The sequence below is a fragment of the Populus nigra genome, chromosome 8, assembly GCF_951802175.1.
Source record: "Populus nigra chromosome 8, ddPopNigr1.1, whole genome shotgun sequence".
NCBI lineage: Eukaryota > Viridiplantae > Streptophyta > Magnoliopsida > Malpighiales > Salicaceae > Populus > Populus nigra.
Window position 1 is genome coordinate 7,782,913 of NC_084859.1, and position 17,294 is coordinate 7,800,206.

A 17,294-nucleotide genomic window follows, 5' to 3' on the forward strand; every position below is an offset into this window, starting at 1 on the left:
GTTTATGTGTTCTTTGGGGAGGTTAGAGAGACTCTTTTGTGTTTGTTTGCTCCTTGGGTTTTGGTATGGGTGTGCTGGTAGGTGGTGGCAACACTAAACCATGGTGGCTTATCTTGGAGGAGGTGGTGATACTCACAGTGCTGCCCCTTGGGTCCGTTTAGGAAGATGAGAGAAAGATTGTCTCCTTTTTTTTCTTGTTTTTTTTCTTCACTTTTGAGAGAGTGCAACTGGTGCATAGAAGGGTTAATTATTTTTAGGCTTTCTTTAATTTGTCTCGAGGGTCACGGGCATAGGCGGAGGTATGGCAAAGGCTGGGGTGGGCTTTAGCCCAGGTCAAGATTTTATCAATATTTTTTGACTAGTTTTATGTAAAACAAATTCGTAATTTTCAATTAAATTATAAAAAAAAATTGAAAATTTGTGTGGAGCCTTTTAATATGATGTTTTAGCTTGGGTTAACAATTCAGAATTTATGGAGAAATTTAGAAATTTGATGAAAAATCACAATTTGACCAGTTTTACGTTATTGGACGTAATTTTCAATCCGACCATCAGATCGAGCTGAAATTTTATGAGGGATCTTAAAATATGTTGAATAAAATCTGGTTAAAATTTTAGAATGAATGGAGCTTGGTAGTGCTAACAAAAAAAAAAGGACCGTAAAATAAAAGCAAAATGACTCATTAAGAGTAAAATGGTTATTTGCCATTAAAAAATAAAACAAATCAGCTCCTCATTTCTTTTATATGTTGCCGACTGGGCAGAGGCAGAATAAAAAAATAAAAAAAAGAAAAGGCGAGAGAGAAATATAAAAAAGTAAGGGAAAAACATAAAAAAAAATCTAAGGAAAAAAATAAAAAAGTGAAAGAATAACCTCGTAAACTTACAAAGTTCAACTTATAAAACACTAATCTAGGGAAGAATCAAGTGAAGGAAGGAGGAAATGAAAGAGGGAAAAAATTTAATTACTTTGTTTTTCAGTTGACATGAGATTGTTATTTTATCCCGGTTGAGGGGTTGTTACAATATCGATTCAGATTCGATTATAGATTAATTATATTCCACAAAACATCAAAGGATGTAACTTTAATAGTGAGTTTATTTTTACTTTCGCTTTAATTTTATGTACTTTTAAATTTATTTTTTAATATTTTGGGTAGTGTATTTGAATTAAAACTTTACTGTTAACTTCAAAAATTCATGTACATGAATTAATAATCGATCTTAAAAAATATTTATATATTTATTTAATAGCTCAAGATAAAAAAAATTCCTGGCTCCGCCCTTGATCACGGGTTTTGTTCTTCCTTTCAAAAGAGAGAGTGAAGTCACAAGGTTTGTGTTGTATATGGGAGAGAAAATGGGAGTGGGGTCACGGTTTTTCTGCTTTTTCTTGGTCTCTCAGGAGAGTGTGGAAGTCATGCAAGAGGATTTTTTTTTTTTTGGTAATGCTGTAACTAATTTTATTTATTATTATTATTATTATTATTATTATTATTATTATTATTTTCGCTAATGTTCTCCCCCAAATCTTTCTCCCCTTTTGTCTGTGGTGCAAAATAAATTTTTTTTCTTTTAATTGTTTTTTTTAATTGTTTGGTCTCCGACCAACTAAAAAGTCATTGTGATTCTTTATTTTCCTTCCTTTACATCTTTGGTCTTCTTGTCCATATATATTTTTTATTTTTTTTTATATTTTAACATTAAAAAAAACAATATCAATATTGATTTGATGACAAAAATAAATAATCTTAAAATAAGCGCGTTAATAACTGAATGTATTGAAAATAAATTTTTGAATTTTAAATTTTTTGAAAAGATATTAAATCATTATTGTAAACAATGAATTTTTATATAACTATTAATAAAATGAGCTTGAAAATCAGGAAATGACAATATCTATAAAGATTAAATCATTATTGCAGGTCCTCTCAACCGTGTAGGTGCAGGCATTAGAAAAGATGTTATCGTTGCTTAAAACGAAGTCATAAGAACTTCAAAATGGACATGGATTTTTCGAGGCCGCTTGATGGGGTTTATATTATATGTCTGGGCTTGAACCTTTCTAAAGGTCAAAAATTGTAAACTTAAAAGAATTAAAGAATTGTCCAGAGAAAACTCTAAAGGTCACACTGCTAGTTGTGACTGCTGTCTCTTTGAGAAATTCTTCGCGTACTTTCATTCGGGCTTAATGGTTGCATTTTGATGGATTGAACTCGAAAAAAATGATCGCCTTGAAGCAGTAGCTTCTTTGTTTATCTCCAATCTGTAAAGAGGGCGTGTTTGACTCTCGCAGCTTCCCACTGATTGAATCCTGAAGCTGAATACAAGTGTCTTGGCTCTTGAGATAGATAGCTTGCTGGGGATTCACACAATCATGTCTTCTCCTGCACCAGCCAATGAACTCGGAAAACTGTCCCGGATGTCTCAAGGTCTGGCCTTGAAGTATAGTGGTATTCTAATTGCAACATCGAGAATTGTACATATTAAAGTATATAGGTATGGAATGAGAACATCATGATTTGGGCTCTGTTGCAGTCCATGAATGACAAACCACTTGAGCTCTCAAGTTTGTTATTGTAAGGTTTTTGATTGAATCGTGATCTGTTATGTCTAACTAACGTTGTAGTGAATCTTGAACTTCTAGCTAATGTACTCTTAATTAACTGTTTTGTGTCGAAATAAAGCAAAGAATCTGAATAGGCAGCTGTCTGGAGGAAGAAGAAGCAGGACCTACTGCGACCATGATGTCATTTCTAATTGTCAAGACAAGTCATTCATCATACACGAAGTGTAAGATGCTTATGATTTTTCTTGTAATGTTCCACAATGAGCCTCATATATAACAAAGACTTGGAACCAAAAAAAAAATTGAAAGAGAGTTTTCTGGTCATATAAAAAAATAAAAACGATGCAAGACTGCAATTGGAAACTTTATTGAGCTGAAACTTCATGAATAGACTTTGTGAAATTCATGCCAATTATTGCAAAAAGGCTCGATACAAACACTGGTTTCTCCCCACCTAAGCTAACGTCTGTTGCATATCAAATGTAAATGGTATAAACTCAAAGCTTACTGGCTTTATGTGAATTATTATGTGAGGCCATCCATTGCTTTCCCAGAGCAATAAGTTCCCCGTTACTTTTCCTTCTAACCTCTACGAGCACTGATGTTATCTTTCCCTTGTCCCCCACAACCTTTGCCTCTACTTCAACTTCTTCCTGCCATAAGAGTAGTAACATACATTAAGGAATAGTGAGTAAGAAGAAAGGGAGCAAATGCATTATTGTTTTCCCTCTAATCTACTTCTCCAGAAGTATAGCTTTGAATGCTCCCTTTTGTCACGTGATACAATTTCCTTTGAAGATGACACCAGAGATCCTTCCTGGGGTGAAGTCCATATATTTGCAATTTCACCGGCCCCTTTGGAGATGCAAAGAATGAAGGGATTGGGAAAAAGGAGATACTATTCACTGAAGGATTACAGGGAAAAGGCCCTGAACAAGTAAGTTTTCTACCAAGGACAAACGAATTCTGGGAAAAACTAGTGAACACAATACATTATAAAACGTTTGCCATTTGAATTGGCGTGCATATCATACTGATACATCTAAAAACATAGCTACTTGTGGCGAAAGTTTTATGATTAGGAAAAGCAAGATTACACTGATACATTTTCAACTACAATCTATTGTCTTCATTGCCTAAGAGGTATTTTGTCTAATAGATCATATTCCCTAGCACCACTTCAATAATTCCCGAATCCCTGCATTAAACCTTTCTGTAAACCTTGATTATGCATTAGCCCTAACGGCCTAACAGCTTGTCAGCGCGGATGATTTGAATGATAACCCCTCCATATCCCAATTCATTCTCTGATTCATTCTATGCGGCCATGTCATGTAAGAATAAATACACAAAAAATAAAATAATTGAAAGGAAGAGTCGAAAGTGAACTTGAATTTTAGCCGTGGATAAAAAGGAGATGTTGAGGTCAACAGATGCTTTGACATGGCCACCATAGGAGTAAATAGCAGCTGCACCCACATCATCAATCAACGTTGCCATGGATCCAACATGCCAATTCCCATCTGCATCCTAACATAATAATTGTTACATTACATCAATTTATTAGCATATGAAAAATAGAAAGCAAGAAAGATTCCAAGTTACTAGCTGGTTGAAAGGACTAACTGATATGCGGTTTGAAACGACAAAATTACAGAGTATGAAACCCTTGTGTGCCTTCACTATTTTGAGACCTTCAAGAGTAATTGCCTCCAGTTGGTGGCCTAAACCATTTGAGAGATCTTCAAGCCATCTATTGGAGCTCTGCACAGGATTGTCTTCCATCTCCCTTTCTTTGCTGCTAAAAGAAATGGCACCTGTTTTCTTGTTTTCATAGATCGGTTGCCTCCATGAGGATTGAGAAAATCAGTCTGTCTTGGCGGCCATTTATGTAAGCCAGCAGAAACTATTTTTTTTTTTATTATTAAAATGATGGATTTACCTTCTATCGAGTCTTACAACTATGCCCCTAGCAACCGGTCAAAATTATATGTGTGTGGAATAAATCTTGACCGGTTGACCCTTACATTTCCCTACTGAAGAATTGACCCTTACATGATGGCTATATTATTAATCTATTAATTTTGTTGCCAACAACCCTTGCATAGGTCTGGAGTTTGTTCAGTCGGAGATGGAAGAAATTAAGCTGCTTTTTTGAGAAAATAGAAGAAGAATCTTCTTTGGGTTTGTAGTTTTAGACTCTGAGGTTCTTCACTCATTTTTCAAAACAGTAATATAGTTACGTCTTATGAGTTCTATTTATAAAGATATTTTAAACATTAGATTTAATGGATCTCTTCAAATTTATATGAATTTAAAAAATGAAATGTCCATTTTAAATGTAATATTTCAGACACTCCAAGCCTTCATTCTTCAGTCTTCATCAACGACTTCCTCTTCAATCTTCATCGACAATGCTCTTTTTTTTTTCCATCATCAACAACTTCCTTTTCATTGTAAGTTGTTCTTGAGGGGACTGCCATGCATGGATTAAGCATATATTTTGGACCCAAAAGGAATGTTAATTAAACATATATTGTCTTCCTAATGGAGGTTGATGTACGACAATTGTAGCATAAATTTGGGGCATTAGCAACTAATCAAATATCATACAGAAAATGAATTCTCACCTTAGCTTTCCAATATATGTGCTGCTTGATTTTGATATGTTGTTTGCATCCATAAAAATTACATATTCTGTGCAAGTAGTTCTCCGAGAATGTTTTGTAGACAGAAGGAATTTTCCATTTTTAAAAAGCAAAGCTGCAAAGCATTAATAACTTAGATTGTGGAAACTTTGTATCAAACAGTTAACTAGTTGCTAAATGAAAGTATTATAGTGAGTTTTGTTATCTTTGGGGAGTAATAACTCAGATTCATAAAATAGAACTGGAGCAATAATTCAAAGAAGATCAAGAGGATAGCTTAGAACAACAGATTCGGTAGACACATGTATATGAATTGTGATATCTGCTTTAGTTTTGTGAATTCTCTATGCATGATTCTGGATTATATGAATTTTTATATATAGCACATATATTATGATACTTCTTTTTTAACAAAAATTTAATTAGAATCATAAAATATTTGGATTAATTACATGGCTGATTTGAGTTGATTCTTGAATTGTTGAACTTATGGCATCTATAAAAAATTCTTTTGGTAATAGGCTTGATGTGGGATAGCAACATGGTATAGATATTGATAAGAATTCTAGAAACATTGAGTTCAAGTATTGTTAAAAAATTATCAATGGAGAGTCATGGTACTGAAGATGTTTTGGAGATTTAAATTGATGACAATTTAGAGAATTCAATGAGTTTTGAGTTAAATAACATTGACAATATTGATGTTGGTACTAGTAATAGCACTAATGTTTATAATATTGGTGTTGGTACTAGTAATGACACTATAATCCTCTTGATGATAATAATATTGATAAATGTCTGAGGAATAATAAGGAAGATGAAGACAATAAAACTAATTTTAGTATGCATGACATATTAATAGATTGTTTGTTTTAAATTTATTAATTATTAATTAATGAAAAATTATTTAAATTATGTATGAATTTTTATTTAAACTATATATTTTAAAATATTATGTATGAAAAAAAATATATAATTTTATAATTTTATAATTTAAATTTATTTTATATTTTCTGTGTTATGTTAAAAATTGACAACTTGCTTTCACCCGTAAAAAGGTTGGCTGGCTGTGCATTTTTCTTCTTTAACAAAAATGGGTTTTAAATAAGGATCATGCCCATCTATCCATGTATGCTCCTCGTGATTAAAATTAAACTCCATCCGCCAACTATTATTCTCAGTGGAACCATCCATTACCCTATAATTTTCTTACTTTATCCATAATTAACTACAAATTAGTCCCTCTTTTCAAATTGATTTCAAACCAATTCTTTAAATTTTTTAAGTATTTTATTTTCAGTGATATTTTATATTTTTTTTTTACTAAATTATCCTGATATCATGATATAAATCACAGGTTTAGCAAATCAACTTGGATTAACTCGATATTTATTTTTTCAGTTACAGATTTATTATGCTAACTCAAAAATTAACTTAAACTTATTTTTTTTTGTTTTTTTATTAAATTTTATCCCATTATATTTAATGAGCTAAAAATTGAGTTATTTCACTTATTTTCTTTTACAAAAATTTATGGAAGACATCATCAAGCTTTACAAAATGATCGGGAGTCATCTTCATTAGTCACTTCTAGCAAGAATTTTTCAAGATGTCATACACCAAACTACAACTCAGTTTTGGATACCATTCTTAGACGAATGGCCAAACAAAAGCCATCAATCGCTGCGTCAAGCAGTATCTTTAGTGTTTTGTTCATTAGTGGCCACGAAAATGGTGTTGCTACTTACCTTGGGTTGAGTATCGTTATAATACAACATATCACATTTAACCAGGATGACCCCTTTTCAAACACTGTATGGACGACTACCATCCTCCATTCCAATGTACACTGAAGAACTATTTCTGGTACACAAAGTTGATTGCAGCTCATGAGCCGAGATGAACTGCTACGGAAATTGAAGACCAACTTAGAGATATCAATGAATAGAATGAAGCTGATGGCAAATCAAAAGCGAAGGGACATTTCGTTCAACACTGGCGAATGGATATTTTTGAAGCTGCACCATACCGCCAGCAAACAGTCTTCAAATGAGTCCATCAGAAACTAGCTAGTTGATTTTATGGACCCTACCAGATTCTAGAGAAGATCTGACCTGTTGCATACAAGTTACAGTTATTGGAAGGGGCGCGCATTCACCCGGTATTTCATGTGTCACTGCTTAAACGATATCAGGACAACAAGGGCATTGCTGAGATGAAACCAGTCGAGTTACCACCATTCATTGACAAAGGGGTATTCATTTTGGAGCCTCAAACTATTTTAGACTACCACTGGGTCAAGCAAGGAACCCATCTCGTTGAAGAGAGCTTAGTTCAATGGAAGGACCTTCCAATTGAGGAGGCAACGTGGAAACCAACACAAAAGCTACGGGAGATATTTCCAAATATGAACCTTGTGGACAAGGATGCATTTGATGAGGAGGTATTGTCAGGCAACGACTTTCAGTGTATATTATGGCAAGAATATCAACAATATATGGTAACCAAATTGTAACAGAATATCTTGTATTTATTATAGACCACAAATCAGAGATTAGAGACAGAAAATTAGGGATTATTACATGTATTTAGAGGACTGAATTCTTCCTTCAGAAATCAATCAAACAGAGAACAATTTTACATTGAAATCTGATATTTGTGACATGGTATCAGAGCCAATTATTCTGATCTAGACCTTTGTTCTTTTCTTCAGTTTACAGACTGAATTCGTCAGTATTTAGTGATTTTTTTTAGGGTTTCCTAGGATGTCTGGAGAGGCTTTTCTTACTCGATTCAATGGCAAAAACTATGCCAGTTGGGAGTTTCAGTTTCGTATGTTTGTTAAAGGGAAGGAATTATGGGGGCATCTCGATGGATCTTCACCAGCACCAACCGATCCATATGAGCTGAGTATATGGACTACCAAGGATGCGAAAATTGTTTCTTGGATACTAGGGTTTGTTGAACCCCATATGATCAACAATCTTCGATCGTTTGGCACAGGGAAGGAGATTTGGGACTACTTCAGACACATCTATTCCCAGAACAATTCGGCTCACAAATTTCAAGACGAAATGGGTATTGCCAATTACAAACAAGGTAATCTCTCAATTGAACAATTTTATGCTGGATTTCTAAACCTATGGAGTGAATATACTGGCATAATTTACTCTAAAATACCGAATGAGAGTTTAGAAGCAATATACCTTGTTCATACCGAGAGCCAGAGGGACCAGTTCTTGATGAAGCTCCGGCCAGAATTTGAGGCCGTGAGAACTAGCTTGATCAACCGAAGTCCAGTACCCACTTTGGATGAATGTTTGGGGGAACTGTTACAGGAAGAACAACGACTCGTCACTCAACACGAGTTGACTCAGGACACTGTCACAGAGATGAATGTGGCTTACATGGCTCAAGGAAGGGGACGACAGAGGGGTGTGAGTGTGCAGTGTTTTAATTGCAAAGAATTAGGGCATATTGCTAGAAATTGCAGCAAGAAATTCTGCAATTATTGTAAGAAAGAGTGGCATGTAATCAAGGATGTCGTCTACGACCACAAAATCGACAAGGGTTTACTGTGCAGTCGAAATTGGGGGCTACTTCTATGGCTGTTGCAGCCGTGTCCTCACCGTTGGCACCAGAATCTTCATTGTCGGTGAGCTCTTCGTCGAGCACTCTCACTCCCGAGATGGTGTAGCAGATGATAATATCTGCCTTCTCTGCACTCGACATAATAAACAATGGTTAATGGATTCGGCAGCGTCGAATAACATGACCAGCAGTGAAAATGGATTGTATAATGTGCGAAAATACATGGGTAATCAGCATATACAGGTAGCAAATGGTGATAATCTGCCGATTTTGTCGATTGGTAATTTGGGGTCTTATTTCAACAATATTTTTGTGTCACCAAAATTATCCACAAGTTTACTCTCTGTTGGTCAAATGGTGGAAAATAACTGTGAAATTCACTTTGATCATCATGGTTGTTGTGCACAGGATTAAGTGTCGGGGAAGGTGATCGCGAAGGGGCCTAAAGTGGGACGTTTATTTCCAATACAATTTTCTATTCCTAGTATTAATTCTTGTGCTTATTCTACTGTCATTAATAATCCTCATTTTTGGCATAAGAAATTGGGGCATCCCAATTCTAATGTATTGACTCATCTTATGAAACATGGATATCTTATGAAACATGGATATTTAGGGAATAAAAATTCTTTTTCAACAAAATTTTTGGATTGTAGTTCTTGCAAATTGGGTAAAAGCAAAGCATTGTCATTTCCTTCACATGGTAGTCGTGCTTCTAAATGTTTTGAAATTATTCATTCTGATGTATGGGGGTATAAGCCTTGTTATTTCTCATGCTCAGTATATATTTTGTCACGTTTATTGATGATTTCAGTCGTTTCACTTGGATATATTTTCTCTGATCTAAGGCTGATGTATTCTCAATATTTCAGGCTTTCGTTGTATTTGTTGAAAATCAATTTTCTACTCATATTAAAATACTTCGTTCTGATTCTAGGGGGGAATATATGTCCAAAGAATTTCAGGAATATCTCAAAAACAAAGGGATTCTCTCTCAAAGATCTTGTCCTTACACTCCTCAACAAAATGGAGTTGTTGAGCGTAAGAATCGTCATCTTTTAGATGTCGTTCGCACCTTATTAATTGATTCTTCGGTACCTACTCGATTTTGGGTAGAAGTTCTGTCAACAGCCGTTCATCTAATTAATCGTTTGCCTTCTCAAGTTCTAAACTTTACATCTCCATACTCTATTTTATTTGGTGTTATTCCTGAGTATGATTCTCTCCATGTTTTTGGGTGTGTTTGTTTTGTTCACTTACCATTTACTGAACGTAATAAACTTTCAGCCCAAGCTGCTCGTTGTGCTTTTCTAGGATATAGTAATTCTCATAAAGGGTTTATGTGTTATGATGCAAATGCTCATAAAATTCGTATCTCTCGAAATGTGATTTTCTTTGAAAATCAGAATTTTTTCCCTTCTTGTCCATCTACAGAATTCACTCTTATCCAGCTTCCCACATTTGATAATGACAGTCCATCTTATATCTTTGAACGTTTTAAACCAGGAATTGTATATCAAAGACATCATCCACCATCCACTTTGCCCCTTCCGGACACGGAACCGACGTCTGATCATTCTCCTCAACTAAGACGATCAACTCGAGTTTCACGTGCCCCAAACAGGTATGGATACTTAGCAACTACTATTGATAGTACATTTATGCCTAAGACTTATGCCCAGGCTTCTACCCAAGACTGTTGGCAACTGGCCATGAAAGAGGAACTTCAGGCTCTTCAGGAGAATTACACATGGGATATTGTTTCTTGTCCTACCGGAATTAAACCTATTGGCTGCAAATGGGTATACACTATTAAATTCCAACCTGATGGATCTGTGGAACGATATAAAGCATGGTTGGTGGCTCTTGAAAATTGTCAGGCATATGGTATTAATTATGAGGAAACATTTACACATGTGACTAAAATGACTACCATACGAACCATTATGGCAATTGCTGCTTCCAAGAGATGGCCACTTCGTCAAATGGATGTAAAAAATGCATTTTTACATGGAGACCTGAAAGAGAATATTTATATGACTCCTCCTCCTGGTATGTTTACTCACCCATCTGATAAAGTCTGCTGGTTGAAACGGTCCCTGTATGGTCTAAAACAGGCACCACGAGCATAGTTTGAAAAATTCCGCACTACTCTTCTGAAACTCAAATTTATTCAGAGCCAATATGATTCCTCTCTGTTCCTTCAGCAAACGACTACTGGTATTGTTGCTCTTCTGGTATATGTGGATGATATTATCATTACAGGATCTGACATTCAACTCATTGAGGATTTACAACGTTCTCTTAACAGTGAATTTCATATGAAGGATCTGGGACACCTTCACTATTTCCTTGGTCTACAGGTGCACTCTATGTCCAATGGAATTTTTCTACATCAGCACAAATACACCCAAGAGATTCTTCTCTTGGGCGGTCTTGAATCAGGGAATAGTGTTCTTACACCTCTCGAGATTAACTTAAAACTTTGTCAGAATGATGGTGACCTGTTACCTGATCCCTCCATGTACAGGCAATTGGGGGGCAGTTTGAATTATCTAACCATTACTCTGCCAGATATTTCTTTTGCAGTACAACAAGTCAGTCAGTTTTTTACAGGCTCCTCGTCAACCTCATTTAGCTGCTGTCCGAAGAATTCTTCGCTATCTTAAAGGCACATCTAGGCGAGGATTATTTTTTCCTTATAATAATTCATTACAATTAACAGGTTATAGTGATGCAGATTGGGCAGGGTGCATGGATACACGTCGATCTGTTACTGGGTGGTGTATGTTTCTTGAAAATGTTTTAATTTCATGGAAAAGCAAAAAAGCAAGATCGAATCTCGAAATCTTCCACAGAATCTGAGTATCGAGCTATGTCCTCCGCATGTTCTGAAATTGTGTGGCTCCAGGGTTTGCTACGTGAACTTGGTTTTCCTCAGCACACTCCTACACCTCTTCATGCTGATAACACAAGTGCTATTCAGATTGCTACTAATCCTGTGTTTCATGAACGCACCAAACATATTGAAGTTGATTGTCACTACATTCGTGAAGGTCTTGATCATAATATTCTTACACTACCTCATATTTCCACCGAGCATCAGACAATTGATGTCTTTACGAAGGCCTTATCTCGGCCTCGACATCAACTCATGATTGACAAATTGATGCTTCTTGATCGGCCAACATCAATTTGAGGGGGGATGTCAGTGTATATTATGGCAAGAATATCAACAATATATGGCAACCAAATTGTAACAGAATATCTTGTATTTATTGTATTTATTATAGACTACAAATCAGGGATTAGAGATAGAAAATTAGGGATTATTACATGTATTTAGAGGACTGAATTTTTTCTTCAGAAATCAATCAAACAGAGAACAATTTTACATTGAAATCTGATATTTGTGATAACGACGATCTAAAAGGGGCTGTAAGCTAAATCCCAAATATTTGGGATGAGCTGGAACGTGAAAAAAGACTGTTGCATGCAACATGCAATGTGAACAATGGACAAGGCACATGAAGAATAATGCAGAAATGGATCGGGTCGTGGCAGTTGAGAGTTCTACGTGCAGAAGTGGAATGGGTCATCAGTAGTAGAGAGTTTGCATGTTTATTTCCATTAGTTATGCTCTATTTTAACATGTATTTGAATTCCAGTTATTAATTAACTACTAGTTTTCCTTATATTTCAGCATTTTATACGTGGTTTTTGCTTATTTAAACACCCAAGAATTTATCAAAAGAAAACAAGAAAGAATTTACCCAAACTGTGGTACATTCTCACCCGAAGAGAATATTTACTTAAACACAAATCTATAATGTACTCATCAAAATATGTCATGTATTATGCAGCATTAAAAGGAGATAAAAGAGTTCATCTCGTGCAAAGGGAATATTCGCTAGAGGAGAAGGACAACATCAGTCAGTCACTGACTGTCAGTGTCTTAAGTATGTAGGAATGTAGATCTCCTCAAGTACTCACAAAGACATAGTAGCCATATTCATCAATTTTACTAGCATCCCCAGTCTCGAAGAAGCCATCATCAGTGAACGAATCCTTAGTTACCTGCACAACAATCACAAGATTATAGATGTAAAGTCTTATAAGAACTTCGTTGCTCTAAATGTTCAGTCTTTATCAATCATTGATTAGAGCAAAGACATCTACGATACTACATAGCACCAAACTCCGATTATCATCATGTACACTGTTCAGTTTTTTTTTAAGCAGTCAAATGATGTAAATACTGCATAAACTGAACCAAAACAAGATTGTTTAGATGTTTTGTATCTCTTAAACCAGTACCAAATTTATAGAGAAAATATTTAACCCCACATCCACGATCACGAATCTAGTTATGATATAGCTAATGAAGAATTAAGATTTTGGGAACAAGGTGAGCTTGACTTGGTCAAGGCTTCTGCAGATGACTAAATGAAGCGCAGACAGTGGTAATGGTAATTAATTCTTAATTGCATAAAGTTGACAAATTTGGACAACAAAGTTAATAATCTTTGCTTGATTTGAGCAGCTAAATTTGCTTGTTGATTATGATTTTCCATATTCCGTATATTTGCTTGTCGCTACTGTTGAACTGAGTTGACTAGGTACATATAATTGCTCTCGAGTGACCAAAGTTAGAGGACTTGCAGACTTAGCAGCCATGGGAATCCGTTTGATTCAAACATGTTGAATTTGGTATTCATAGCTTACAAATAAAGCATCAGTTTTAGTGTGATATGGATAAAAATATATATATTCCAACGGAAGAAATTGAATAATACGACATCAGTACTAGGCATGCTAACGTGAAGACTTGTGAATTTGAATTCTGGAGTTACAACAGAAAATCAGGGAGACAATCATACTTCTTTCACATTACCAAGGGCAACCCCCTTTCAACAAGTTGATCAGCATCCCTTCCATAATTACCAGGGTACTACCCATCAGAGCAGAGTCAAGTAAAAATGCAAACAATCAAGGGAAAAAACACTCATTATCGACCAGTCCAACTTCTCCACCAGGATGGAGTAGATCCTCCTGGGGGAGGAGGTGTAAGAATATCCAGCATAGTTTCCTTCTCCTTAGGGGTCAATGGAGCACCTCTAACTAGGTCCAGAGCCATGATGTGAACATTAGTATTTTGCTTGTGTTTCTTGTACGCCCAAAATCCTCCAGCAACACCTGCAACTAGAAGCTGCCCAAAACCTCATATTATAAGTATGGACTTAAGGAGAAAGCTTCTGTTACTAAATGATGGTACTTTTAAGCTCTTTAACTGACCGGTGAAAGCCACAAGGCTGCAGTCTGCATATCAAATTTTGGAGCATAAAGTACTGTCTCCCCAAAATCATCCTCGAGCTTTTTGTAGATATCTTTGTCAGTTTTCCCAGCCTGAATCTCATCACGGATCAACTACATCACAAATATTATAAGCATGTCAGTTTTGAATGGTGTCAGACAGCGAAGACAATTAGAGAAGCACTAAGATGGGATCAGTATCAAGGAAAAGAATGACCAGACTTCTAGTCTGGTAAACGAAATTGCAAAAAGCAGAAAAATAACCAAATATCATGCTAGGAGGTAGCAATGATGATTCAAGTTGTGACTAATGAGTCTAAACAAAAAACCATTCACTAAATTGCCATTGTTTGATAATTCTAGTTTGGAAAAAGGTTCTCATCAAAGGAGTATTTGAAAACATGCTAAATTTACTACAGACAGCTACGATTCCACAGTTTCTCTGCCAACAGTGAGCGTCCTATGCAGCTATCAACAAAGGTTTGTATCACTATATAACAAACATTAGAATCTCTTGAAGCCTAAGCTCTTAACTGCACACTAACAATGATTTATTTTAATAAGTTAAAATCTGACAAAGGCAACAATCAAAACTTTCCAAGCTTCTGAAGATAAAACGTTGACATCACTCCACATGGTTTTGAAATGATAGACTCAAAGCTTAATTGAAGGTCCAATGAAGTGTCATTAAATCATGGAACATGACAACAGGGTTTGGATCGTTGAACAAGGACAATAACAAGAATTGCCCCATGGGCGATCTGAAATCTGAAATGGTGATACGAGGATTGATCAAAAGAATGAAAAAAAAAAAAAAAACAGGACATGGCAATAAATCAGAATCATTTAAAAAAACATTAAGAAGTTTCATGTGGCTTGGACTCAAACCGGGCAGTCAATATATACTCCTATTAGATAATTATAAAAATCATAACTTGGAACCTCCTTAACAATTTAAACTTTTGAATTGAGATGGTTTCTGATATGATATCAAAATCTCAATTAACAACTTAGGTAAAGATGGTTATTTGACACCCAATCCACAGTTGAAATTAGAACCAAAACATAGAAAATAGAAAATAAAAATGTAAAGGCAGCATTAGGATAATCATATTCTATTCGGAACATTTACAAGATATAAAAGATCATCCATGATATACCTTCCTAAGGAGAATGGCGATATCTGCCTGAGAATCTTCAATGGACTGACTCCCGCATTCAGTGCACCTAACATTGTGGCTAATATTCCTTGCTCGAGCATCCACTACCTGGGCCTTCTTGAACTCCTCGTCTTGTTCGTTTCCCATAATAGGTAAATATCTTCCAACTTGAAAGTAACTAACAAATATCAAAAACCCAAGATTTTAGAATACATGATTTGTCCAATTCTCAGTGAGGCATTTTATCAAACACATAGTAAGCACCTCGAGACCCAAAAAAACCATTGATCAAGAAGAGAAGCCAGAAATACAATTCAAGAAAACCGTAGTGGGAATACACAATAAACTATTGATTGGTTGAATTGAGGAGATGTCCTCCAATAGCTGAATTCCAAACAGAGAGGGAGTAGAATAAATAGAGGGAATCAAAGAACGCATACCTGACACGAACAGATACCAGTGGATTAGAGAATATAAAGATGTTGGCTATTTAGAATTAACAGGCTTGATGGGGTTATGTTTCTCAAAGTGTTTGGATGATTGATGTTTTTGAAATGTCAAAAACAATCTTTAATTAAATCAAACTAATATCAAAATGAATTAAGAGCTTTTAGCTATCTTGTTTATCCATTAAAACAACATTTTTAAACTGATTTTTTTTTTTCTGAATCTATTTATAAGTTAACTTTATCTTTAAGAGAAGATTTTTTTTAAGAAAAAAAAAAACCGAGTTGGAGTCATCCATCCATAGATATAAGAAAATAAAGTTAGTTCTTCACTAAGAATTTCCCTTACATTTTAAACCAGTCGTGCGCCGCTCACGCTAGAGAGGAGAGGGATGATACATTCGATTATTTGTATTTATTATTATAACCATATTTGTGTATAGTTTTAGTTCTTACTATTTACATGAACGGGCTAATTTTTTTATATATAAAACATACCAAGAAAAAATTAAGATTTAAAAGTATTAAGTTTTTCTACAAAGCTATATCCAAGAATCTTGGGTTTGGCGGTAACGTCTCACCTAAAAATAATATTAATAATATTAATAATAACATTAAATTTACATGACCCAGTAGGTCTAGCTGCAATACCAAACCCAATAGCCTTGGATACGGGTCTGGGTGCAATGTCGTGTCATAAAAGTGTGATAATTAAATAAATTAATTGAAAAAAACTAATAGAAAGAAAAAAACTAATGAAGAAAAAGAAAAAAAATCTGAATTAACTGGATTAACCCTTGAAACCAGGTTAACTCGTCAAACCTTGAATTCGTGTCGTGAAAGTTTGATAACTAAATAGAAAAAAAAATTGACAGGTTAACCCAGAATTAACTGGGCTAACTCGTCAAACCAGGTTACCTGTCAAACCCGGGATCCGTGTTATGAAAGTTTGATAACTAAATAGAAAAGAAAACAATTGAACATTAACAACCTAAATTAAACGAAAAAAATTAATTAAAAACAAATAAACAAAAAACAAACAAAAAATATAACCATGTTAGTAACGAGGAAAAAGAAAAAAAATATGAATCAATTGAGTTAACCCGTCAAATCAGGTTAACCCGTCAAACCAGGTTAACCCGTCAAACCCGAGATTCGCTTCATGAAAGTTTGATAACTAAATAGAAAAAAAAAAATCAAAGGGTACGAAAAAAAATTAACAAACTAAACTAAACGAAAAAAATTGATTAAAAAGGAAAAAAACAAAAAACAAATTACGGGTTAACTCGTCAAATCAGGTTAACCCGTCAAACCCGAGATCCATATCATGAAAGTCTGAAAACTAAATAAATTTTTTTTTTCACATTAACAAACTAAATTAAACAAAAAAAATTCATTAAAAGAAAAAAAACACAAAGAAAAAAGTAAAAAAAAAAAACTCATAAAAGCATAAAAACAAAAAACAAATAAATAAAAACAGGAAAAAAAATTTAAAAACAAAAAAAAAAGCCTTTCAATCACTAATGCATAGAAGGTACAAGGAAAACTACAGTATTTTCCTACCACC

At 34.7% G+C, this 17,294-nt stretch overlaps 2 protein-coding genes across 4 annotated transcripts; both read right to left on the reverse strand.

Moving 5' to 3' along the window:
• Window positions 1-2,916: 2,916 nt before the first annotated feature.
• On the reverse strand, window positions 2,917-4,453 carry LOC133701031 (uncharacterized). Its single transcript, XM_062124791.1, has 3 exons — window positions 4,196-4,453; window positions 3,959-4,099; window positions 2,917-3,222 (listed from the first exon to the last, which is right to left on the reverse strand). Exons 1-3 carry the CDS (start codon window positions 4,352-4,354, stop codon window positions 3,067-3,069), a joined length of 456 nt encoding a protein of 151 aa, XP_061980775.1. The 5' UTR covers window positions 4,355-4,453; the 3' UTR covers window positions 2,917-3,066.
• A 9,094-nt stretch (window positions 4,454-13,547) lies between these two features.
• LOC133701266 (cytochrome c-type biogenesis CcmH-like mitochondrial protein) lies at window positions 13,548-16,165 on the reverse strand. Of its 3 annotated transcripts, XM_062125128.1 has the most exons (5): window positions 16,077-16,117; window positions 15,546-15,721; window positions 15,282-15,459; window positions 14,104-14,235; window positions 13,548-14,017 (listed from the first exon to the last, which is right to left on the reverse strand). In XM_062125128.1, exons 3-5 carry the CDS (start codon window positions 15,426-15,428, stop codon window positions 13,817-13,819), a joined length of 480 nt encoding a protein of 159 aa, XP_061981112.1. In that variant the 5' UTR covers window positions 15,429-15,459; window positions 15,546-15,721; window positions 16,077-16,117; the 3' UTR covers window positions 13,548-13,816. The 3 variants fall into 3 exon arrangements, with proteins under 3 accessions (XP_061981112.1, XP_061981111.1, XP_061981110.1); XM_062125127.1 differs by lacking the exon at window positions 15,546-15,721 and having other exon boundaries at window positions 16,077-16,165; XM_062125126.1 differs by lacking the exons at window positions 15,546-15,721; window positions 16,077-16,117 and adding an exon at window positions 15,722-16,040.
• Between the last annotated feature and the right edge of the window lie 1,129 nt (window positions 16,166-17,294).